The sequence below is a fragment of the Apteryx mantelli genome, chromosome Z, assembly GCF_036417845.1.
Source record: "Apteryx mantelli isolate bAptMan1 chromosome Z, bAptMan1.hap1, whole genome shotgun sequence".
In the NCBI taxonomy this organism is placed as follows: Eukaryota; Metazoa; Chordata; class Aves; order Apterygiformes; family Apterygidae; genus Apteryx; species Apteryx mantelli.
Genome location: NC_090020.1, coordinates 83,483,818 through 83,509,234, shown reverse-complemented (window position 1 = coordinate 83,509,234; position 25,417 = coordinate 83,483,818). Strand labels below are relative to the sequence as shown.

General features: G+C 42.0%; 1 protein-coding gene across 1 annotated transcript in view; it reads left to right on the top strand.

The window, feature by feature from the left end:
• The window catches only part of SKOR2 (SKI family transcriptional corepressor 2), a 28,044-nt gene extending 4,148 nt beyond the window's left edge, over nt 1–23,896 (top strand). The window contains exons 4-8 of the mRNA XM_067315933.1: nt 6,962–7,027; nt 7,417–7,515; nt 12,824–12,891; nt 21,756–21,820; nt 23,819–23,896. Coding sequence (XP_067172034.1) covers nt 6,962–7,027; nt 7,417–7,515; nt 12,824–12,891; nt 21,756–21,818 — 296 coding nt within the window. The 3' untranslated portion in view covers nt 21,819–21,820; nt 23,819–23,896. The remainder of the gene's footprint in view (nt 1–6,961; nt 7,028–7,416; nt 7,516–12,823; nt 12,892–21,755; nt 21,821–23,818) is intronic.
• Nucleotides 23,897–25,417: the final 1,521 nt, after the last annotated feature.

The window sequence follows — 25,417 nt, the reverse complement described above, 5'->3', positions numbered from 1 at the left end:
AAATGAAGAAATGGGATCTTACAGAAATCTTATATAATAGCAGAGAACAATTGAAAGATCACAAACATTTCTAGATGTGTTCCCTTTTAGAGGACGTTTCTTAGAAATACTTAACAATACTAATTCCTACTTTAGGTACGGTATGTGAAGAAAACAAAATCAACGTTTTAGGTTTTGGGACTGTCTGCTTGCGAGGGAGCAAGGTTGTGGACCAATGGATAGCGCTAATTATCTTCTGTACCTTCAAATAATTACCATGGATAATATAGCAATGATAGTAGCAGAACTAAGCCTTAAGAACCTAAGAATTATTAGGAGTACAGTATGCTGTGCATTGTCTGTATCCTGCACTGGGGCCAATTTATTTTGAGAAATAGGGGTTTTTTTTGTCTTTTAGAAAATGAGTCTATCCATGCTCATATTAAAATCTAAATTACGATGATATTTTGCTTTTTCCTTAGATGTTATAGCTCATATCTCTGTATAAAAACTCCAAATGTGTTGTATGTGTTGTATTCATTGATATTGCTAGTCCATGATAGCTATATGGTTATCTTCATGGTAGATTTAAATTTAAATCTTACTTTTCAAAGATGTGTACTACCTTGTATACTTTGAGCCTGTGGAGAATCTTAAAGATAATAAGCAAGCTGAGAGCAGCACCTGGGTGAAAGTCTCAGGACTGGAACGGAGGTGAATTGACTGTAAAGAAATGCAAAATGTTTGAGGGCTTGTTTCTGAAAATGCTTTCTGTGTGCTCTCTAAGCGAGAGCAGTCCCACTGTCTTCAGTGGGCTTCATACCAATGTGTTTTTGTAGGATTGGGCCTTCTTAATCTTGCACGGAATTAGAGTGTTATGTTCACCGAGCTTTTTCTGCTTGATTGTCAAACCCTTTTGCAGAATATTCTAGCTGTCCAGTTTGTTCAGTATACTTGAGACATTTATGAGTTACTTAACCCTGTGCCTTCCTAATACGGTTAAGACAGATGAAATGATCCTGGAAATACTTCACAATGTGAGATCAACTTATATTTATTAACCAGTAAAAGCAGGCTTAAGACAAATGCAGTATTTTCTGTGTCAGAGAGGATTATTTGCAAGTGCATATGTTTGCTTGTTATTCTCAGGGCATCAGTGAGCTCGAAGATTCATATTAACCTGAGCTATTTCCAAGGCTGAAGTAGATTAGATACAGGCTTGACGATCCTGGAGCCGTTTGCACCGCGTAGCCAGGAAACTGTCAGTGAAAATTCCCTTTTCAGTCAGACAGTGCTCCGAAAGAGCTCTAAATTATTCAAATTCCCACGGCAGTTTTGCCAGATATCTGTGACTAACTTACGTAACTGGTCCAGTTCTTTAGGAAAGCTGCAGTTTGCCATCCCGACCCTCCTTCAGCACCTGGAGCTGAAGGGTAGAGCGGCGGCGTGTGCCTAGCATGCAATGGCATTGCAACACTGCCTCGCAAATGCTGCGTATTTTTTGAAGAGAAGTTCAGTTCAGTGAGCCTTTCCCAAACCTATCCGAATTTTCATCTGTTTCAATGAGAAACGTGAGCTCTACAGTGGGTGTTCGTAACAGCTAGAAGTCAGTTTTTCAAATACTACCATTTCCTCATTTTTGGTTTTTGATTTGTAAAAAAGGCATGGCAGTTATTTCAGGAAAATTCAGACTAGGAGCAGTGAGCCAAATTCTTCTTTCATTTACTCATATATATCCAGAATAACTCTGCTAACGTTGGTGGATTTACAGCAGTTCATAGATGGTCGAAAACAGCCCAGTGTTTATTTTGCACAGCAAACTGGACTAGTTGTATAGCCTTTACTGAGGTAAATGCTAAAGGTTGCCGCATTGGATCCAGAAGTTAAATGACATAAACTTTATTACAGAAGGTGTTTGCAAAAAAATGAAAAAGTTAAAGGTTAGACGGGGGAAGACAAGGCAAAATTTAGACGTGAAGCCCAATCCTGCATATGAGAGATGAGACTGTGTATGAGTACATGGCTCTGCGTGGCAGACGAACCTGCAGACAAATTGTAGGATCTAGTCCTTATTTACTCTTACTGTGTCTTTTCTCTTCTGCTATTACTAAAGAGCTCAGTCTCTTTGAATTATTAATAGAGGGTGGAGGTTTTTTTAATTTCATAATTTTTTTTGCAAGTTGATCTTTGCAAGTTGTCTTGATCTTCGGTGTTTTCTTAAAGCCCCATCTTCTGGAATCCCATGAGAATCTCACCTTCTGTTTAAAACAAACCCAAAACAGAAATCTGCTAGCTCTCAGGCTTTTAGAATAAATTTATGAAACACTTCTCAGATGTATGCATAAGGTTCAGACCAAAAGGCAACTGATTTGTTGTCTCTCTAAAACATGTCGTATTTTTAAGTCAGTCACAATTTCTGAATGTTCAGGTTTGAAATCCTGAAACCCTATTTCCCTCTATACCTTGTACTTTAACACAGATTTTTTTTTTTTAATCAGATGGCTGTGTTAAAGTTTAAATGGAGGTTATAAAATAGACTTTATCTGTGCAAAAATAGAACTAGTTTGTTTTAAAGCTAAACCACTTTCAGGACAAATTAACATTTTGTAAGATTTTGTAAGGCGTATGTATTTCGGCCCCAATATAGAAAAGCACTTAGGAATATGCTCATTAAGTTTCTTAAAATAGGCATGTTTTCCCGAGTCCTGATTGGTGTATTGACTATTCATCCCCCAAAATGTGGCGTAGCTCCTTTTCGAGATGCATGAATATTTTCAGTAAGTTTGTGTTTTGCTAGGATTTCTTCAAGACATACACAAGAACTGTGCATGTTTTAAAGTGAGTAAGTAACTGTTAAAAGAAGCTTTTGGAGCTCTCAAAGCCTGCCAGTTCACATCTGCCGATATTTTTTCATGGGTATATATTTATACCCGGAAGATAGTGACATCTTCCCTACTGCAGCCTTTGTGTCTGTACACGACATTCCCTCCAGCTAAAAATACCGGTGGACTTCTACGTTACGATGTTCCTGGCAGAACGTTGATGCTGCAGGCTTCATAATAGTAAAGCTCGCCTCGTAGGAGCGAGCTACAGAGCTGTCTGGGAGATGGGGACCTCGCATGCTCCGTGATATTTAGGACTGTCTTGGAATAATAAGGCCCATGCCAAGCCGCAGATGGGGCGAATGACTGGAGTTGGTACTATCCGGAAGTGCAGAAGTAGTGAGAAAGGGGAATAGGCGTTGCTTGGGAACAAGGCACGGGACCGAGAGTCGGGAGAGCGGAGTTACACTGCTGGTCCATCATAGGTCTGCTTTGGTCACATTGCTCATCCTTCTGCACATCATTTGCCCATCAGCGTAACTGAGTTGCCTGGGCTGGCATGGAAATTTTTAGCTGGTGTTTAAAGAACACCTTGAACTTCCCAAGGAAGGACTGCGGAAGAGCGGAGTGTGCCCTAGGTGGTACAGAATGAAGAAGTAGCCTGAGTATGTCTGGTTTGGTTTTTTGCTATGAAGAGAGGAAACGTGCATTCATTTGGGGGTGAGGAGCTGCAGAAACGTTTTGGTTAATTTTTTATTAAAAATTCAAATTTTAGCTACTCCAGTGGGCGTAGAGCTAATAAAACGGTGGCGTCACAAGAGGTGAGGTTACGTCAACATACAAATCAGCACCTCTTATTTTCAGATTGTTGATTAAGTAATTTGAAGGATGTTTACCCACAGATGTCACTTCTCATTTCCTCCGTGGGGGGATATTCGTGTTCCAGAATAACAGTGCCATTTATTTAGCCCCAAAATATAACGCACATACTTTCATTCCAGAATATACGGGTCAACACACCTGAGCTATTCGGGAAGAACACAGGTAACAAAAACATCAGCTGAGCCCCTGCAAACTGGAACACTTTCCAACCTCATCGCCGTATCCAGCAAACTATTTTTAGTTTGAATTCTTTTTTCCGACTAAACTGAAATTGGGAACTCTTAAACAAAACCTATGTGTCCGCACAGGGGGGTTCCGCAGCTTTCAGTGCTTCTGGGTTAAATGCTGCTGAACAGGCACAAGTTTGTGTGTAGACAAGGCCCAAGAGAGTTATGTGAAGCTATTACAAGGGGAAGTGATTTTTTCCTAGACTGATTAAAATTCTTTGGGCTTTCTGTTTGTTTGTTTTTAAACACCTATTTAGCTTTTAATTAACATTTAAGAGAAAGGAAGCTGATTAAATATTCAATACCTCCTCCCTTTCAATTAAGGTGTAAGAGTACACAACACATGATGAGGCCTCTGGGAAGTATGGAAAAACTGAGAAGAGCAGTTTCCTGATTATCATTTTGAGGGGAGGCTGGAAAGGTGAAACCCATCGAAGTATTATTATTACTATTAATGATGGTAATGTCAAGACATTTTTGAATATCAGAAAGCAGTTTAAAAATACAGTTGAGCCTTTAAAGTCATATATGCTATTTTTTTTCTTTAAATATCCTCACCCTTCCCATCCTCTTCATTCCTATTTCGGCGGCAAGGATGGGGGATTTTCTAATAAGCCTTTCTGTAGCTTAGTGGGGATGCTGCAGAGGCTGAAGAGGTTATTCTTCATGCTACATGCTCTTATTTTCATCTTGACGCAGTTCTTTCGGTCCCAGCGAGTCGGCGGCTTCAAACCACACAGCCCTGAAAGCTCAGCCAAGCAATTGGGGAAGAGCCGTCTGTGTTGCCGCCGCGCTGTATGCTAGGATCTAGTCCCTTCCCCTTTCTCTTCCTCCCCCTTGGAGAATCCAATTACCTTCTATCTGTGAGTCTGTTCTCCCTCGAAATAGCTCATGAAACATTCAGGAAAAAAAGCTAAGTGAAAGAAGCTGATAGGGAGAAAAATACTAGTGTTTATAATTTAACAAATATTCTTCCTATAACTTAAATTTTTCTTTTAGATTTTTTTTTATTAGCAGTCCTGTTCAAAATGGAATTGTTAACTAAAAAAAAAAAAATCATTTTACCTTATGCAAACACCTCAAACCTCTGTCCAACGAGTGATATATTTTTCTTGTGAGTTTTAAGCTTGTTATTTCTTTTAATGGTGTGAAACAAATTGCCTGAAGAAAATACTTTATTTATATCAAATATATATTAAAAAAAAATTGTGTAATTGTGTTATGTAAACAATTTTTTTAATGGAAATGCTGGCAGCAGATACCAGTTGTTTAAATGTATATGCCTGGATAAGTTTTTTTTGTTAGGAAAGAAGAAGAGAGATGCTAAAATGCATAGATACAGGATATGTTTCATATACTATAATATGACTTAAAGGTTTATGGGATATAGGAACACATTGAGTTTGAAAGTAAAAATACATGTTTTGCAAAAAGATTTCTGACTGCATGTAAAACAAGACCTTCCAGTTGGACTTTAAAATTAACTCAGTGTCACGACCTCCTATCAAATGCGTGGTGATAGTAAGAATTCTTTAAGTAGTTGCTATCTTATCTGTTACCTGGTGACCTATTCCTTGCTATACCTTTGTATATTCCAAAAAAGCAGGGTATTTCCTCCATGACTCTTTTCTTCAAACGCATAAGCACATGAGTAGCTTTACACGTGTATCTTCAGTGTGATTGCTCATTACTAGAGTTAATGACGTGTATTTACTGGCTGGACTAAAACAGGAGTTAGTTCAATAATTGGCTACTTATCTAATATTTTGTTAATTATTAAGAGGCCATTTCTACTTCAACTGTAGGTAATAGAAAATCTCCCATTAATTTCCGTGCAAGTGGTATTTTGTCTTTTAAAAACCTGTTTTCATGGCTTTTCGTTTCAAAACTCTGTTCATAGAAATTAGAGGAAAATTTCAGAGTTCCAGAGGGTAATTAAATTACAGTCTGTCAGAAGGTGCATATTTAGTTAAACTGTCATCCAGGTGAACTTAATGCATTGGGGGTTTTCTGCTTGTTTGTTTTTGATTTTGTTTTTTTTTTTTTTCATTTGTAAGGAAAAAGATTGCAAGAAGCTGTGTGTATATATCTAGAAATAATCAAATTCTGTAATCCAGAAAATTCACTCTTACTTTATTATTAAAAGGTATGTAAGTGACCAAAGACACAAGTCTCTGAATTTGTTGCCTTCAGAGCTGTGTCCTTCGGATTCTTTCTCAGCTGGATATAAAATATAATCAGATATAACCACCCCATGCCATAGGACTGTAAAAAAGTTAAAGAGCTGAAGAAGGCAGAGAGGCTGGTGCAAAAGGAGTTTTACTTGAAAAATTTGGGATGGGAAAGGGTCTGCCCAGCTGGATAGCATTCGACTTCCCTTTGTGAAGAGAGATGAGACTCTAGAGAAGGCTCTGCCCCGTTCCCTGCTCACCTCTAGGCATTTTCCAGTAAGTGCATCTTCAGGAGGGGTTAGAGGGAGAGCATGACTCGGTCTGGCAGGATATGTGCAAGAAGGGCTCTCCTAGGCACCCAGGAGACCTCAAGTCTCCTCTAGGAGTTGGAGAAGGCGGAGGGAGAAATGGCTGTCTGTGGCGTAGGGAGATACTTTACTAAACAAGAAGCAAATCCGAGTCCTGCAAACACTTGTGCTCACGTATGCTAGGCAACATGGAGATAGACTGTGCTGATGAGATATGTCTACGGAGTAAAATTTCAGCGAGAGTGTTTCTGGAGCCGAGAGTATTGGAGCAGAACGCGATAGCACCCTGGAGATCCTGAGAGGAGCCAGAGCTTCAGAGGAGTGTGGGTAGTACCCAGTCCAAATCTGAGAGTCTTTACCCGTAAAGACAAAATGTCTTTGGTCCCAAAGCGGGCTTGTTCTGTTCAGGAGCGGCCTCTGAAAGTTGTGCAGAAACCTTTCTTCTTCTTTTTTTTTAATTTTCTTTTTCTTTTTTTTAATCTCCAGACTCTGAAGCAGTTACACAGTAAGGACAGTACTGATAAAAAGCAATATTGGTAAATCAATAACTTTTTTGTTTTCTGTTTTTTAAGGCGAACACACGCAAGAAACCAATTCACCTCATTCACTGAAGAAGGATGTAGAAAACATGGGAAAAGGTAAAATAAATAAGTGCCTCTTATGTTATAAAACTGCTCTTTGTTTTAATAGAATATGAGGATAATAGGGGCATTTTTGTTCTGCACCATATTTTAAGCTTGTCAAGTAACATATGAATAATATATGGACCTTTGGGTGGATATAATTGAGATTAATGCATATATATCAATCAATACATGACACTGTAATATAATACTTTAAAATAATATATTACATTGATTTATATTCATGGCTTTTTGCACAAAATCTATTGTAGGTCTATGCAACACTTTCTTTTTTTTATAACTGCTAAAATATTTTGTCTTATAGTAATGAATTGCTCTGCAACTGTTCTCTCAAGAATTATTTATACAGATTAGTAAAACCACTTTTCTTTCTTCTTTGTCAGAGGAACTCCAGAAGGTTTTGTTTGAACAAATCGACTTACGAAGGAGACTAGAACAGGAATTCCAGGTGTTGAAAGGAAACGCGCCTTTCCCAGTGTTCAGTAAGACATGTATCTGTGGTTTTGGTGTTACTTGTGGGTTGTTGTTTGTTGTCACATTGTTGAAGAGGGAGTGGTATGTTCTCAGTTGGGTTGGCGGTATCTTTGGCTTGGTTCTGCTGGGGTTGATGGGACTTTTGCTGTGGATTTACAGGCTTCCAAAGCAGGTCTTTTGGGGGGAAAATCTGAAGCTGGATGTCTGTTTTGATGTATATTTTACTGGATTTGAAAAAACGTGTTGCCCACGTATTGAATATACTGAGGCCCCAGGAGTAGAGAATGAGTGGTATGTCTGCCTCCCTGTAAACTTTGATCCCAGAACTAATAAAAACTGTTAAAGCCCGCTGGAAAGAGGGTCTTCCAGCACAGGGCCATCATACTGCTTCCTGTGCTACACTCCCTGTCTGCTGGAAGGAATGACTGAGTATAGCGAAACATGTCTGGGGGTTTTGGGTCCATTGATGTCAGTCGTCTTAACCACCTTCCTGGAGGCCTTTGAAACCAATGTAATTTATCAGGACCTTCAGATGGTTCCAGCCGATGCTGGAGGACTGATCTGGCCTATGTTTCAGGAACACAAAGACCTGTTTGGATTTTTTTCTCTTGAAATGGGCTGTCTGAGATGGTTCTTTCACCATGGCTCATAAGCAGGGTGCTGCCCAGGGGTGCTGGAATGTGCCAGGCATGTATTTAATAAAAAAAAACTAAATGGAAGATTGGAAGGGTTTTCACGAAGCTGCCAGAAAGTTGAATTTCCTACACCGGGATACGGTAAAAGACCTATTGCTTGAGGCCTTTCGAATTATGCTGGCGGCAGCAGCAGTGGAAAATGTGCTTCCAGAAGAAAGCCCACATAGGTCAGGACAAGCTAGAAGATACAGTAAGGGCTCTCCAACTCTTAATGAACGTAGGGTTATGGAGCTGCAATGACCACGGTATCTCCTTTGCTCTTTGCCAGTCTGTAACAGAGCACAGCGTAGAGTTCGATACTGTAGTGCAGCCTTTGCTGTGTCTAGCTGCCACAGCTCTGCAGCTGCCTGCCCAGTCTTCTGAGTTCGGTGTTAAATTCAGCCTAAAGGAAAAAGCCTGTTTGTGCCCATTTTTTTGCTTCTTCATGAAGTCCAAAAAACACCTAACAGCATCTTCATTCAGTATTTTCCTGATATTGATGGTGGTTTTTTTTTTCAAACCTGCTTTTTAAAACTCTGACTTTTCATCCTGATTTTCCTATAAGACTATACATGGATGGAGCACTGTGGAGTAATATGAGTCACAGCAAGCCAAGATATATACTTTAAAACCGGACTAATTGCCAGGCTGTTCTGCATTTTGTTAACTTCTGTTAACCCTTACAAAACAAAACTAGCTGCCACAAGCTGAGGAATGTTGCTTCTCTTTGGCTCACAGAAAAAGGTGGGAACACAGACAGTTTTTCCTACTATTTAAAGCAAATTTCCCCCACCCCCCCCTTTCTGTAACATCAGATAGGGTAAGTTCAGGGAAGCAAAGAAGTGCGAGACAAGACTCCGGGAATGACTCCATCTTTAGCCCAGATATCAAAAGATGTAGACAGCTTCATAAATAAAGGAGAAGAAGAGCCTGAGGTGATACAGATATTAATGAAAGAAGGGTAACCTCATCCTTCAATATAAATTCAGTCATTACTTGGGTTTGGGAGTGAGATAATTTTCAAATAATTTGTGTAGATCAAAACACTGATGTGTGGTATTGGTGAAATGGCATCTTGGAGCTTTGCCATTCAGGGCACTCATTTATCCTTTTGTTCTTCTACAGTAAAATTAATGCTCTGTCATTGCCGTGTAAATAAACACTGCAATTAAACCACATGAAATACAATTCAAATAAAAGAAAAGAACACATATGGCCGACCAAGGAAGTGGCATCTGTGTATGCTGTCTTGAAAAATATGTGGTTTCAACGTACCACAAAGTAGTGGTCAATTTTGTTCAGGATTAAAATAGAAAACACATAATGCGCTATAAACAATATATGCAAGTGACCGTAAAACCTATGTACAGATTTAGATTTACCAAAAAATAGCCCTCCTCCACATATAATAAAATGAGAAAACAGGCCTTTGCAAAGCAAGTAAGTGTAAAATGCAAGATAGGTGTGGTTTGTGCTCTAGAGCAGTATGAGATCCACCTAAAGAGAAGGGATCTGCTCCAGGCTCTCACTGCTAGTCCAGGCTGCTGCTTTAGGACAGATATTAGAAACTGTGTTTATTTTACCATATTTCCCAAATTTCTGTCCACCTGTGCTGTTGTCAGAAAGGAGCTAGGGAGAGAAAACTTATGAGGCCCAACTAAGGGAAAGTGAAGGTTAAATGGTTTGGACTTAAGGTTGTGTTGATGAACCTGTCGTGGCTTGGAGACACCCAAGGCTAAAGGAGGGAGTTAAGAGCAGGCAGGCAGCAAGCCTTGAATTCGAGTCCGGCTCATCGCAGCATTGGGCAGAGGGCTGAGTGGCCATGGGGACTGAATCTCTGTCCTGTCCCTAAAGCTGCCGAGGACAGAAACACACTGACGGGTAATTTTCACTCGCAGGGGTGGAGGTTCTCCCTGTGCTTTGCACTGTCTGTGGATAAATAAGAGGCCTTTGGCTTTTAAGTCTTCTCAACTTTTTTTTAAAAAGAGGAGAGAATTTGTTCCTCTTCCAGCAGGGAACCAGCATGTGAGATAAGGAAGATAGCGCTACGTGTCTCAAAAATGTTTATGTCAGGCTCTCGGAAGTTATCTCCAAAGTTAACTTCTTCAGGTCTTGCTTTTGGAACTGAGCGTGTTTTGGTTATTACACATTAACAGCGCCGAACCACCGTCCGCAGCAGTGCTACGCAGTCCTGCATGCATGCTCTCCTCCTGGAAGTCACTGTTAAATGAGAACTGATCTGCTTTGCAAGCTCATTCAGTAGTACTATGACGTTTGCTTCTCCTTGGCTTGGCCTGCTTAAAATGTGGCCCAACAGGCCTTGTTTTCTGCTGTTTGCACCTTTATTTTTTTCTATTGCCGTTGTGCTTGAAAGCTGAAGATAAGGTCTCCCTTTTGCATATAAGGTCTCTCAACACACAGCCAAAAGATGTCTCAAAGAATTTGCAGTCCTAATAGGACTATATGCACCTGTGCATAGTGCAGCATAGCTGCATTTAACAACATGGGTAGTAAAACTGTGGAGACGTAGGCTGGATAGTTAGAAAGTATTTAAGTTTGTGTTAAGAAAACTCTTTAAATATTCATATCTTTCCTCCTGGGTATTGCTCATGGCTTTGTCTCTAAGCGTTCAGCCTCAAATAAGTGCTGCAGGAAAAACCATTATCCTTACCATTAACGCCCCATTTCCACAGCGAGCTCGAACATTTGCAGTGCAGCGCTGAACAGGGTTTCTGAGCTATTTGTTCTGGAGAGCGATGAGGCTGAGGGGAGGCAGTCAGGGAGGAAAGCACTGAGAAGTTGAGCGGAATTTCTCCGGGTAGCCTGTTCCTTCTGGTTCCTGTAAAAGTGAAACCGGAGGACCTACCTGGTGGCACAGATCTGTCAGGCTTTAGTGATGGGGACAGGAGGCCATCAGCTTTTTATACTGCACTGCTTTTTTGATAAGCAAGAGAAGAAGTGCAAACCTGCCTTCTTGCTGTCAGCTTTTTTCTCTTGCCAGGTTGGCGTGGAGGGAAGAGGCCGAAGAATTCCATAGGCTTTTACTTGAAATCTAAAGAAATTCATTCAGATGACAGTGTCATGTCCTTTCTATGTGGCCACGCTAGATTCCTGATGGCTTCAGCCTGACAAACTTTCTCCCTATTCGTTTGTTTAATTGCTAGTTTCCTGTCGTCCTAATGTGCCTCCTTACCTGTTAAACAACAACTTTTGCTCTTGGTTCAGAGAGGGCAAAATCCTCATGCGAAAGTTGGGAACAGAGCTCTGCTTCCCATTTCTTTCTACCAGCCCTTTTGCATGTTGTTTCTTGGCAGGGGCGTGTGCCCTCTCCCCGCCAGGTGACATCCATCCTTCCCTTCGTTCTCACCTGGACTTAAGTCCTTCCATTGCAATTTAGGTATTTCTGTGACTCTCAGTACCACACTAAGTACCTCACGGTTGTTTAACCTATTCATTGTCCCAGTGCACTTAGCAGATGAAGCAGTGCTACTACTCCTGCTTCATTGGTGATCAAATCAGGTGTGGAGAGACACTCACAGAGTCCAGCACAGCAGGGTATCAAGCCCAGGCTTCCTGAGATCTAGGCTAGTGTCCCAACAGCCAGCATGGCTATTTAACTCTTTTAATTGTGATTTGTAAATAAACCACTCTAGCTGCGTTGGCCTTGAAAGGTCTCCTCCAGCCCTTCTCCAGTTTGACAGCTCTGTTGAGGTGCTCTGTGCCATATTCTGTTGGTGTTCACCTCACTGCTTCCATGGTCCAGGTCAGGCTTCCATGTGCTGGATCAAAATGACATTATTTGGTTGGGTTTTCTTTCCTCTTCCATTTTATTGTCCATTGTGATGATGGGCAGGTCTCCCAGGTCACCTTCATGCTGGAGTTCTCCAACCTCATTTCTTCTTGTGAATAGTTTTATTTATATTCGCCTGTCTTTTTCCCCACCCTCCCACAGTAATGTTGTGGAGCACAGGCCAGCAGTTCATCTTCTATCGAAGAGAGGTTTTTATCTGAAATGGTTAGTGAAGAAGGAAATAGGGGAAGGAGGAGCTACCTGAGCAGGCAGGCTGGCCTGTGCTGTAACCCAGCTGTGCGGGAAGGCACGTTCTCTCTTTCAAAGACTTTAACCCTTCCAAGTTCCATGTCGCTGCTTACGGAGTTTTTTAGCTTTTCTGAGTTTTGTTTAAAGCTGTCAGCACTGTGTTATAACTGTAAATCAAATCCTACATCCTTTCATGCATTCTGTTCTCGTATTTTGGACATTCCTATTGAAGTCAAGAGCAGTTTTTGCTCTTCTCTTCAGTGTTTGTAGAAGTTTTGTCTGACTAATGACTGCAGAATCTGGCTCATTGAGAGTATCATTACAAGAATGAATGTTCACTACAGAAACTTAGCAGCCTATACTTGCTAATTTGGAAGATAGCTGAATCTGATTTTTTTTCCCAAGCTTTTCTGTTTCCTACAGCATCTTCTATTAGAGAAGAAGTTTCTGTTAAGCACAACTTTTAGTTGGCTGAAGGGCTTTGTAGTGCTTCGCAGTTCTTCAGTAGTGATCGGGTTTGATTTCATTTGATTTATATGAATTCTGTTGTGTGGGTCTCTTTTAATTACTGCATCTACATTTTCTTTCTCTTACAACCCACAGATAATTTTCAAGATCAGATGAAACGGGAGCTAGCATACAGAGAAGAAATGGTACAGCAGCTACAAATTGTAAGTTTTTGTATTCTACCAAAATGCTATGAGCTCTCTCCTTATGCTTTTTAAATGCACGCCTCAAACTTTTGCTTTGTGAGCCATGCAGATGTACGATCGCTGAGTTCATGTAACCTTATACATAGCAAGATGTAAGCATGCACTTCTCAGCTGGTTTAGAGTCTAATTACCTGGAGATTTACTTTTATACAGTAACCAGATGGGTCTTCATGTTTCAACTAAATGGCATGTGTTGACTCGGCACTGAGAGGTGCTTCTTCAGAGACATGAAGACTGAATCCAGTGAACCTTAAGCAGTTAAATGTTTCTGCCTTTCACAAGTTGCCAAGGGGTGAAATTCAGCCCTTGGTGCAAGGCCAGATTCTCACTGGCAAATAAACTTTAGGATGGGTCTCCTTCAAATTTCGGCCATCGAAAAAAGTGATTAACCCAGCAGTAAAGGATTCGGTTTTCAAAACACGGTTCAATGTATGCAGACATTGCTGTTTGGTCTTTTGTTTGTTTATGTTTAAAAACGAGGGATTTTGCGTGTATGTGTGAGTGTCAGTGCGACTCTAGATCCTTGCACTCATTTGGCCTGTTTTGAAAACTTGGCGTAGCGGGAATAACTTAATCCGGTACAAGCAACGGCCTGAGTATGTCAGGTTGTTTCTCACTCAGGTAGTTTTGCTAAGATGTTGCTTAGTGGAGCAGAAGTGTGTTATCCTGCATTAACAGCAGGATATCATAGTGACGGGAGGCTGTCAGCTAATGCTTTCTTTTGTTAGTGCTTTTCCTGTGATCAGTCTGACGTTATTCAGCAGGTTTTTTTGAGGCAGGCTTGCCGAATACCCCTGCTTACCTGCATCAGCCCTGTGCTCGAGCGTCTAAATTTTCCTTGTGTTTGTCACAGACCCTGGAGGAGGGGTCCTCCAGCCTTCTGGTGTTGTCATTTTTTAATAGATGGGTTAGGATAAAAAAAAAAAGATGCTGAAGGCCAGAGTTGTCAAACTTGTACACCTATGGATAGAGGCATTTAGGACTGGCCTTATTTTTAGAGCTGCCGAACATCCCTGCTCCCTGTTCCTGCTGACTTCAGAGATTTCAATGAGAGATGGAGGGTGCTAGAAGGAGGTTGTTTATGGAGAAATTCAAGTCCGGAACATGTTTGGAATTTTTTTGCTGCTGGTTTCCACTCTTTTCCTTTGAAAGCTCCGACCCATATCGTGTTCCCCTTTGCCTCCCAATGCGGAGCAGGGAGTTTTGCTGGATCTGTGAACTGCGCTGTCAGGTAAGATGGTATTTAGGAGTCATCCTCAACAGTACTTCCCCTGCTGCTTTGAACTTTAGGCATGCGACCTATCGACCCCTGCTGTGAAGCACGTTTAAACGCAAAGTTTGTGGGCCCACTTCAGCCTTTCTCTCTTGTGTCGGCTGAACCTCAGCTAACTAACCCTGCCTGCCACGGGGAGAATGAGTGGACCGTCTCTGCCGTTTAGTCTGTGGCAGAATCCTGACGTTGTTTCTGAAATGGGATCTCCCAGAGCTCCAGCGAGCCAGCTGTGATGGTTTTTCTGATTTACAAGAAGCAGAGAAATCACAAGGTTCAGTGTAGTGCGTTTTCTTGGGCAGGGAAAGAAATACGATCGTGTAATTCACACCCTTTTCACTTCCTGATGCGTGCTGCAGAAAGACTAAGAGTCATTTAATCGTTAAACAGAGCTACCTGAATGTACTTACAGGGACTGGTTTCAACAGCTAATGTACTGCACCAGCAATTCAGGACCTCTTCACTCGCTGTGGCTGCCTGAGTTTAATTATTGTTAATGGAAATGTTGTCAAAGCCTCAGCCTTTACGCTCACGTTTGGATATGCCTCCCGATCTCAGCGAGGCAGATTGAGTACCAGTGAGACCAATATAATAAAAGGATGTTTGCATTTCAAGAACTGAGAGACTCCAGCAAATAACAGTGTGTTTGTTTAAGCTGTGTGCGGAAATCTTCGCCGATGTTTTGGTTGATAGTTGAAATGGAGCCGGCGCTTTTGTCACGATAATCCTTGCAGTTACTCTAAGTCACTCCTACGTGAATATACTTTGAACGGTTATATCTAGCATAAAGATTAATGAGCTGAATGTGCTAATGATAGAACTCCATTGGCCTTCTTGGGTTATGCCAGGGATGAATTAAGCCTTTTGGTTCAGAATACACGAAAAGTATGGTTACTTTTTTTTTTAACGGGGGTAAATTGTTTTGTTTTGTGTGTATCCTGGGACATCATATTATTGCTTTAACAGAGCTGCCCACACCTAATTTTATTGTGTGCAAGAGAAGTGCAAAGAGAAAAACAGGAGTGTTTAATGCATATTCAAATCTTAATTTTATTTATAGTTCATAGGTGTATACCTTTGTACGATTAAACCCGAACTTTACTGGTTTAATTAGCCACAGAATTTGTCTTAATTGCTTTTTTATTTTAAAAATCATATAAATGCACAGAACCAGTTTCCGTTGGCTCTTCTCACCTGTGAAGGAATATGCAACTTTAATTAGTCCTTCTTGAAGAGTTATGCATGACCATGAAGGCATCTCTTTAACAACTCTATTGTGAAAGTGCGCAGTAGGTGTGCGCTTTGCAAAAATTCTGATTTTACTCATTTTAAACCAGAGTTCTGCAAGCTTTCCCTAGCTGAGTAAGTGAATAGTTAGTTACACTTTCAGAATAAACTGGTTTTGAGTATTTGAGGTGCCAAAAAATATCTGGAAAACAACATAGTGGAGCTAAGCATAAAAAAATTAACTAGATTTAATTGTCTTTGAAAAGCACTGCCTGTGAAAGTTAAAAGCATCTCCTTGACAAATATTACAACTTTTTAGGGCAAACGAAAGCTGTATCCTGGCTGTTACATGGAAGGACTATTTGAAAGTAGTGCATCAGACCCAACCAATACTTAACATTGAGCATAACTTTTTTTTTTTTTTATCACAGTTCTTGAATGACATTGTGAAACTGCAATGCAGAACATGATGATAAATCGCCACACCAGTGCACACATGCAGAGAAGTTGGGCTGAGCTGGGATGACAGGTCTGGGAGGCGATGGCTCGGGCTCCAAGTGCCCTCTGCTGTTACTGTGCAATCACTACACTGTGCAGTAGGCGGGCCACGATACAGGTTTAAATTCTTTTAAAAGCCTCAGTTAAAACAGCGTTTAATCAATTAATTTTAATTTTAATGCTTTGTCCACTCGGAACTTGTAAAAATTATTTTATGGCTTCCTGACAGTCAGGAGCAAGATTCGGGAAAATAGGGGGCTGGGTTCTTTCTATTAGATCCTCTTCAATGGATATTGACTTCCTTGGATATACCGTGGCTCGGTGCGCAGCTGGAGCAATTTGGCCCTGTGCGGCCTTCAGCAATTCCTGTTGAGAAAGGAGTTGGTCAGAGTGTCTGGAACAGCTATCAGGAAGTGTCGCAATCTGTGCCAAGGTTTCAGCCAAGTGCCAGGAAGGAACCGATCGTCATATTTAACAAGAAAATGGATCTTAAATCACTGAATGCGTTTTCTTCCTTTCCCTCCCTCAAGGTGTTGCCTCTCAAAATGGCAAAGTACAGCACATGTGCTTGGAGGTCATGTCTTATTGCAGGCGTGGATCATCTGTCTTCCCTTATTAAGCTGTACAGAAAGGACCGCTGAGAGGAAATCACTGCCTGGCAGATCGGGGTAAATTCAAACACAGCACACATGGTGCAGCTTCAGAAGAGTTCATCTGGCTTTAGAGTTGGCCTGTTTCCATCTAGTATGACCAGAATGTCATCTGTCAGGACAGCCTAGGCAACTTAAACTACTCAGCTCCTACTTGAGACTCTGTATCTGTTTGATACTGCCCTCTGAGCAATTGCTGTAAGTGGATCAAATGTAAAATGAATGAACTTTCTGCCTGCCTGCCTGGTGGGTGAAGCAGATCAGAAACTGCCTTTCAGTGCAATGATTTTTATCCTTCCTATTTTTGTGAGCTCCTCTGAAACATTACAGCAGAAGAGCAGAGCACCAAGTAGCAAATTTAAGTCCACTGCTATCAGGCTAGCTTCTCAAAATTTCCTTTCGTGGATCCCTTACAAGTAGTTTTTAGGCTCCCAGGGACCACTGACCACAGGTGGAGGACTGCCGTTGTAGCCTATCCATCGGGAAAGCCTAAGGTAGTGTTTGTCACCCCGCCATTGTGATTCAGACGACTAAGGTCAGGTAGTGATCCATCCCGCTACTTTAACATATGAATAAAAGGCAGCAAATCCTTGAGATGTGTTAGAAATGTGACTTATTCAGTCCATTGCCTTACCATCTCAAGTGAAAAGGTGGTTTGTTTTGTTTTTTTGGGTTTTTTTTTTTTCATTCCAGTGAATTGACTTCCCACTAGCCTAACTATGGGCTGATAATAATGTTCTGACCTCAAAACTGGGTCCAGCTAGAGCTCCTCTGATGTTTGATGGCCTCCTAGCCTCAGTGCTGTTTTGAATCAACTTTTGTTCTTCAGAGGCAGGCAATAAAATAAATCAGGAACTATCTGCCTGCAAAATTGATTTCTGTCCCTGCATTGTCTTTCATCCCAGCCTTTAAAGATTCACAAGGAGTATTCAGAGGAAGAAAAAATCCACCATGTGTTAAGATTGCTAGATCTTCAGAGGTATGAGATCATGTTCCTCTGGGTCCTACTGTAATTAAGAAAAGCACCAGTAGGTTTAGTTCCCATTTTATGTCGTGCATGAAAAATAGGTGCTTTGTACAACTAATGCGTTCATTGGGCCTGCAAGGATTATCCACATTTTTATGTGCAGAGGCCTTGGCCACCGCATGCCTGCCACTCCACATTCGATGAGTGGAAATAGGAAATAGCAGTGTTTTATTGGGATTTCTGTTTTGGTCCTCTGCTTAAAGTGGTCCAACTAGATTGATTGACCTTGACAAGAACGTTAGAGTCAAACATCGGTTCAGCAGACTGGCTCTTAGACTTCTTGAGCTGTGTCTTGTGCTGAAGCGTGTGTCCACTGACAGCCAGATAATAACGAGTATAAGAGCATTTGTGAACTCTCTGTTTACTGTGTCTTGCTGAGTCCGAGGAAGATTTCATTAACTTACCAAAAAAAAGAAAAAAGATATGTTTGTTTTCTGTCACACTAGTGTGCTTCTGCATATGTAGCCAAGTGCTCATGGACAATTTGGTACATGCAAACCCCATCTTTTTTCTTAGGTTTTTTTTTTTTCTGCATTAGAACAGAACATTAGGGACAATACTACAGATTTCTTTATGTATGTTCTGCGAGCCTGTTATCTTCATTTGATTTTGGTGGAATTACCTATATTTAAGGCAGAACGGAATTTAGTTCCACCGGATTCCAGTGCACAATCCCAGACAGAATTCAGTTCTTCTCCAGGTTTGGAGGTATGAATTGGCAAGAAGTCCTTTTGATGCTGAAGACAACATACAGATCCCTAAGTGTGTACAGAAAGCCGAGCTGTTGAGTAAACTGAAGCCATTTTCACTCAGTATTTTATTTGCTGATGACCACTTCTTAAAGACAGGTGAGCAAAACCTGTGTCTTGACAGTGCGTCTGGGTATACCTCGGGTTAATAGGGTGGAGCAATGCCGCTTTCCTTTAGAACTTGAAGAAATTCTGATAAAAAATTAATGTATATGTACCGAAGAGCCACGAGCCAGCCTGTGCTATTGCCTTTGTGCAAAATTCCTGTTCTGTGGCATTTGTGTGCTCCAATATTTAAATACAGAGAGGAGAGAGACTGCGTACTCCAGGCTTGACTCTCTACTGCCTCGCGCCCTGGGCAGGGCGTTACACTGCTGTGCACACATAGCACTGCCCACCCAGGAGGGAGGTCTCGGCACTCAGCCTACACAGCTGTAAGTATCCGCGCAGGGCAACAGTGGAGACTCGCCCTCCAGTGCAAGCTGCTGGTGCTTTGGTTCCTCCTCCAGCTGTCACAGGCTCAGTGCATGCTTTTTCTTCTATTTAATCCCACAAATTGTTATATCCAAAAGTAGCATGTGTGCAAAGAGAGGCTGTGGTTTTTCAGTGGCAGCTCAGATGTGGGGTAGTGGAGATTTCTTCTTCAAGCAGTGCAAGTCAGAGCGGCGTATAATTTCGTATTCCACTTAGAGGTCGGGTGCAAAGACAAAGTCTCCAAAAGCATATAGCATACAGAAACTTTTTTTGGTGTAGCTGGGGTCAGGAAATGATGCGTCTCCAGTCATACACATTAACAGTGCTTTGGCTCATGCTGTGGTGCAGCCTCACAGCTTGCAAACTGGCTTCCTTTTGGATGAACCCAACCAAGATGTGCTCCAGGAATGCGCCCGGTGTGCTCCAGTTCTTACCAGGTGATCACTTCCCAGGACCAGGCTAGAGCTAGCCCGAAGTAAAACCCCTGGCCGAAATGCAGCATGGACACTGGGTTCTTTGCACCAACTCCTGCACCCTACATCTGCTCCTATTGCACTGCATGACTTGGTGATACAGGGTCAGAAGAAACAAATTGCTTGATGCTAAAACCCAACCATCTGCCCTTTTTGCTGTTGCTGGCGGAGGTGTACACCCTTTCATAAGGGCTACGCACTGAATCTTCTCGCCTGGGTGAGCGCTGATCCTATCTTTGTTGCAGCAGTCACGATGGATACACAAAATGGGGCCATGTCATGAAGAGCCCTAAACGCTATTCTGCCACAGCACTGGAGTTATGAAATGCTCTTCCAACAGGAAAAGTAGAAGAAACAGCTGTAGGTGATTTAATTCATGAAGACAGCAGTAATTTCCTTGTTGAATACCCACCCCTTCTGGTTTCACTTATAACTAGAAGCATGGATAGACCAACACACGTTGAGAAGATGCTGATGTGCCAGATGTAGCAGAGAAGTGGATTTAGCACAGTTAATTCCTGACAGCGTGTACCCCGCTGTATTATCTAGGTCAGTACGGCTTGGGAGTTGTCCTATATAACTGACCGCCATCCAAACTGACGTTGCCTGGTGGCCAGTGCGAGTGCGTGTGTGTGTATGAGCAGGAGAGAGGAAGACAGCGGCTGGTAGAAACATCACCAGTCTTGGCCAAAAAGCGCTCGTTCCAGCGGTTTGTCTGCGGCTCTCTTTGCTGCCAGATTTGGACGCATCCGGTCATCTTAGACGTAATGAATATAAATCATACAAATGGGTGATTTGGTGAACTGTTTCTTCGCAAACTACTCTCTGCTCCGGTTTAAAGGGATGGTAGTTGACCCGCCTGTGTAAACACTGTGCCCTGAAAGGCAGCTCTGTGCTGGGACTCCGTGACGGGGAGAGCTCTGCTGCGTTGGGGGATCTGTCAGCGGGTTTCCTAGTAGCTTCCAACGGCTGTGAAGGGCAGTGGCCATAAGAGTAGTCCCACGAAAAACTAGATCCCGGCCGTTTTCAGAGATGTAAAGGTCATCAGCGGTTCAGGCCTCTCCATTTGTACGTACCTGTTTTGCCCTTTTCCCAGGGCTGTGGGAATGCTGCCTTCGTTCAGCCAGACAGCTCATCTTTACAGTCGCTGCTGCTTCCTGGCAGTGCTTCTTTCGACCTGCTTGACCTCCTTTCCTGAGAGATTGAAGGGTTAGCTCCTGAGCTGCAGAGGTCCCTTTCTTTCCTCTCATCCTGAGCCTTCCCTGCTCTTTCCCGTATTAAGACAGGCTGGGATGGATACATTTGGTGATAGATGACACTGCAGATTCTGCAGCTTACACCAGCCCAGAGCGAGACACGCTGAGCACAATTCACACAAATGTCCTCGCACACCGTGGGCATAGTGTAATTAAAACCAAAACGAAGATGTAAAAAAATGCATGTTAGGTATATGGGCAGCCTGCGATATAGTGGATGTGGATGCAAATCTCTGTGCTTCTGGTATGCTGTTAGTGCGTGCAGAGCAGGTTGCTTGAACTCAGTGCTCCATTTGCTGTTCCTGCAGCTTCAGGCTTTGGTCCTGACTTCAGCCCAGCCTATTTGTCGGCCTACGCTGACGTATTTGACATTACCCATGAATATATTCTGGAGTGCTTGACAGCAGAAGCAGGTCACCTCGGTATGCAGTGGCACCTGGGAGTGCAGGAACGTATAGTTTGTGATCCCAACACAAATCCCTCCAAACAGTCCTTCCAAAAGGCAGCATCAAAGAATAGTGAATTTGTAGTCACTTGGATTCCCAGCTAGGGAGAAATCTCAGAGCAATTTAGTTTTGTTGCATCCTAAAAGCTCAGCACTGATAAAGAACAGCCCCTCGCAGTATTCCCAGTAGCCAGTGAGCACATCATTCCACTGTATTTCTAAATATAACTGTATTCCCTAGTATGCCTATGTTCTCTGTTTTCCTTTAATTATTTGTTCCACTTCAGTGGCTTCCCCTCAGATTGGTGCCAGTCAGAGATAACTATTATGAACTTCCTAATTATGGTGATATAAATATATGAAGACTCGTACTCCCAACCTGCTCTGTTTCAGCTGTGCAGATCAGTGGGTTTTGCCTGCATTATTACAGACAGATGGTTTTTATCATCTCAGATAGCAAAATGGACAGTCGGGTTTTTTTCAACAAGTGATGTAAACAAAATATCAAAAGAAATCTCCCCTGTTAACACTGGATTTTAAGATCTGTCATTTTAATTGGGGCACTTTTTCATTTGTTTCTGCTTCAGCATTCTTGCAGTTGTGTAAAGACTTCTGCCCTTTAATTTAAGGCACTTTCTCCTAAGATAATGTCGGGAGGCAAACAAAACCTCTCACTCCCAGGGTTTCCAGCTTTGATGTTTGGTTGGCAAAACCTTGGCTTAAAGCAGTGGCTTTGTTTTTGTGTCGTTGCAGATTCCCTATGCAGCAAGCTTGATCAGGAAAGAAAAACTCGGTGCACACCTCAGCAAAAGCTAAAGGTGAACTTGCGAAAGAAGAGATGCTGTTCTGACTGGCCTGGCCATCAGGTTTTTGTTTGCAGCTGTTGCAAGAATTAAGAGTCAGTCTGTTGCATGATGTTACTGATTCTGGTCTAAAAGCTCTGAGTGTGGACTGTGTTGTGCTGTGGTCCAAAGCTGATAAGTGACGTGTCACCCAGATAATGAGGTTTCACTGGGGTAGGACATAGCATTGATGAGTTGATCGTTCGGTGAATCCAGGCCTCGTGGCCTGAGCGTGTGCTTCTACTCTCTGGCACCGAAAAGTGACCTCAAGGTAACGTACCTTCAGTGAAAGGAGGGAAACTGCCTTGACGTGCCCCATGCGGTGAAGTTCACACCCAAGCAGTTAAGGGATGGGCTTTTCTGCCCATAACAGAGCTTCTGAGAAGAGGCTTCAGTTGAGCAAATGTCAAGAAAGGCCAGTATAGTTGGGGAACTTTTAAGAACGCCGAAGGTGGTGTTCTCTGTAGTTCAGTCTCCTGCAAATGCTGATTATACTGTTGCCCATGCGTAGGATCTTCCTAAATGCAGCACTGCATTTTTTCAGTGGTGTTTTTCAGTAGTGTTCAGTTAGAAGGAACAATGTTTCCGACATCAGTGGCCTGGGAGATTTCAGTTCCCAGTGCCAGAGCCGTAACATTTAAATCACCTTCTCTTTTTCTCTGGTAAGACAAGAGGATTGAGGCTTGGAGATGGAGAGGCAAAAAGTCTGTTGGCCTGGTACTGAGTTACGCTGCAGAATCTGGCTTGCGGATTCACTGAATAAATCCCCGAGGTGGAATAGGCAGATAAGAAAAAAGAGAGCTGTTCATACATAAAGACCTCAATAATCCACATAGGAAAGGAATTAAGCAGAAAGTCTGGGGCATTTGAACAAGGGTTTGATGAAGGTGAGGGAAGTTTGCCTGAGTTATGGAAGAAGCGGATATTTAAAAATAAAAACATTAGGAGTAAACATAAAATAACCAAATAACCAGTATCCTTGGCTCCAAACTCTGCCTACTGAGATAACGAGGTTAATCTAAGAATCAAATTGGTCTGTTTTGCCCTCTTGTGTATCCTTTCTTACTGACTGCCAGCATTTTCCAGTTGAGTTTACATTAATCTGTGCACCAATTTAAAATAAATTCAGTCATATTAATACCCTGGCTATCACAAATGAAAGCCCCCCTCTCTAAATGAGAGGCAGGGGGTCCTGCCCTATGCTCTTTGTCCAATGGATTGATCTAAAATAAAAGTCGGCCTGAGGATGGCAGCATCAGATGAACAGTGCCATTTGCTCTCGGCATAGTTTTTTGTCAGCTGACAATCCCTGCAAGGAAGGTGCCGGCATCGGAGCTACTGGCGTTTCCTGCTTATGCGCTGAGAGTGTGAAGGATGGATGCATTTCTCATGCTGGTTTTGTTTTCTGCGACACGCCATCCCTGCAGACAACAGGGATTTCTCTAAGTAGGCCCTCGTGCTTTTGAAAGATTAGTTGTTACTTAACTGCTAAGCTAAATCAGTCAAGCAGAGAATCGCAGCTATATTGTTCAGCAGCAATTTTGGATTCTCCATGTGCCAGGCAGCAAGGAGTTGCCTCGAGAAGAAACGTGCGTGCACATACACACGCACACGGTACGCCCAGGGAGTGAAGAACCTGTGCACTGCTGAGCAGCCGCTCAGCTCGTGCGCTGTGTTTCTCAGCAGTCCCGTGTTTCCCTTGTGGGGCTTTGTGCACCTTTCCACAGCAGGTCTTGTTGTGTTTAGTCCCACTTAAGTCACTTACGCTTCGCACTTCATCTTGAACAGGAGGATTTCTGTGTGATTTTGCGAACATTAGCTAGCTAAGTCTCAGGGGATGCCGCTGGAGCAGGTGACCGTTACGTGTATCCCTTTTTTAGAGGTTGTAAATAACTTTTGTTCATCTGTAACTGAAGAAATCTCAAACGTGGGTTTAGTGTTAGTAACATTTTCTCTTTTTTTTTTTATTCCTAGAAGCACAGAATCTTTTGCAGCTGTTACCTTGTAAGTTAAAACCCACCACTCAGCAATCTGACTTGTGTAAAGACTGAGAAAATGGAAGGGCTTGGGAATTTAAAGAACAAACAAAACAAATCAGGTTCCTCTGAACCCAAGGACAAGTGACCTCAAAGCATCATGGACAACCATGTAAAATAGAATGTAGCAGCCATTTATTAGTAAAAACAAAACAAAAAAAAATCAAAAAATGCCTGTCCTGGATCTTTTTTGGTGGTACCAAAGTTTAAGTCTTTGTGTTTTTAGAAGGACTACTGAACTTGATAGAGAAAATGCTTTTGATGAATTGTACAGATAATTGAAAGGAACTGCCGATCCTTTCAACGCCACAAACACTGACAACATCTGCCAGTTCATCTTTTGCTTTTGAATAGTGATTGTTTTATGGAAAGAAATGCGCGTCTTATCAGATGGGCCCGAACCACATTTGGATGGATGGATAGAAAAGCGTTAGCCATACACAGTGCTTTTTAAAAGCAGACTGGAAATTCTGACACCCCTTTCCTCCCGGCCCCTTCTTCCTCTGGTATTTTGCCTGCTGTATGAATTAAGATTGTACTCCTCTGGAAATATTTTACAATTTACTATTGAGTGTAATTAAGAATATAATCACTGTTATCAAAAAAGGTATTTAACTCTGTTGTAGTTTCTTTATCATTCATGTGGATAAAAAGTCTATAATAAAAAAAAGAAAACTATGAGATAATAGTTGAGCTTCCCTGTAATTTAATGCTATGCCTACCTACTAAAGAAAAGAATGAGGAAATTTATCCCCAGCAGTATCTTTTCAGAAGCATTTTAATTCATAAATATGTGAACCTGTTGAAGTATTTTACAGCAGACATCCTCCTCCTATGGTGATTAGAAAATGTTTGGAATTAGATTTGGTGGAATTTCAGGAAGTGCCTTGTGGATTTGATTTAACTCTTCTTCCACAGAAATAAAGGGAACAAAGTTAGTCAACTTCTGAAAACCACAGCCATAGTCTTTTAGGTCACTTCCCGATCATGTGGATCAGCACCCTGATTGCTAGAGCTTTGCCGAGTGGAATTTGTCTTCGTTCAGATGGCCTAAGTCCCAAGCACCCTATGATCCCTGAGTGCAGGACTATGTAGAAGATCTTCCCACCGGTATAGAATCACCAGAATTTGAAAGCGGTTTTGGCCACGCTCGCAGCAGCTGGATGTGTCACAGAGCTGCTCTGTCAATATTCCCCTCACTCCCAGAGAACCCTCAGGAGATTAAATCAGCTGTTTTTACAGTTCCTTAAGCAGCTTGACAGATCTGGAATGCAGAAGAAGAGGAAACGTGCAATCTGTTACAGTTTACACACTTTCCTGTGCATAGTTTGCTCTTGTAGTAGGTGAGCTTACAAGAATCGAATAACAGCTTTGAACTGGCAGCATTATGGCTTTTGTAGAGTGGAAAAAGCAATGAAAGTGCAAGAAGAGCTGTACCAGGTCAGACCAAAAGTCCATCTATGCCAGTACCCTGTTCCCCATAGTGGATGAAATCAGATACCTAGCAAAAACTGTAAAAGCACGGCAAGCAGTTAGA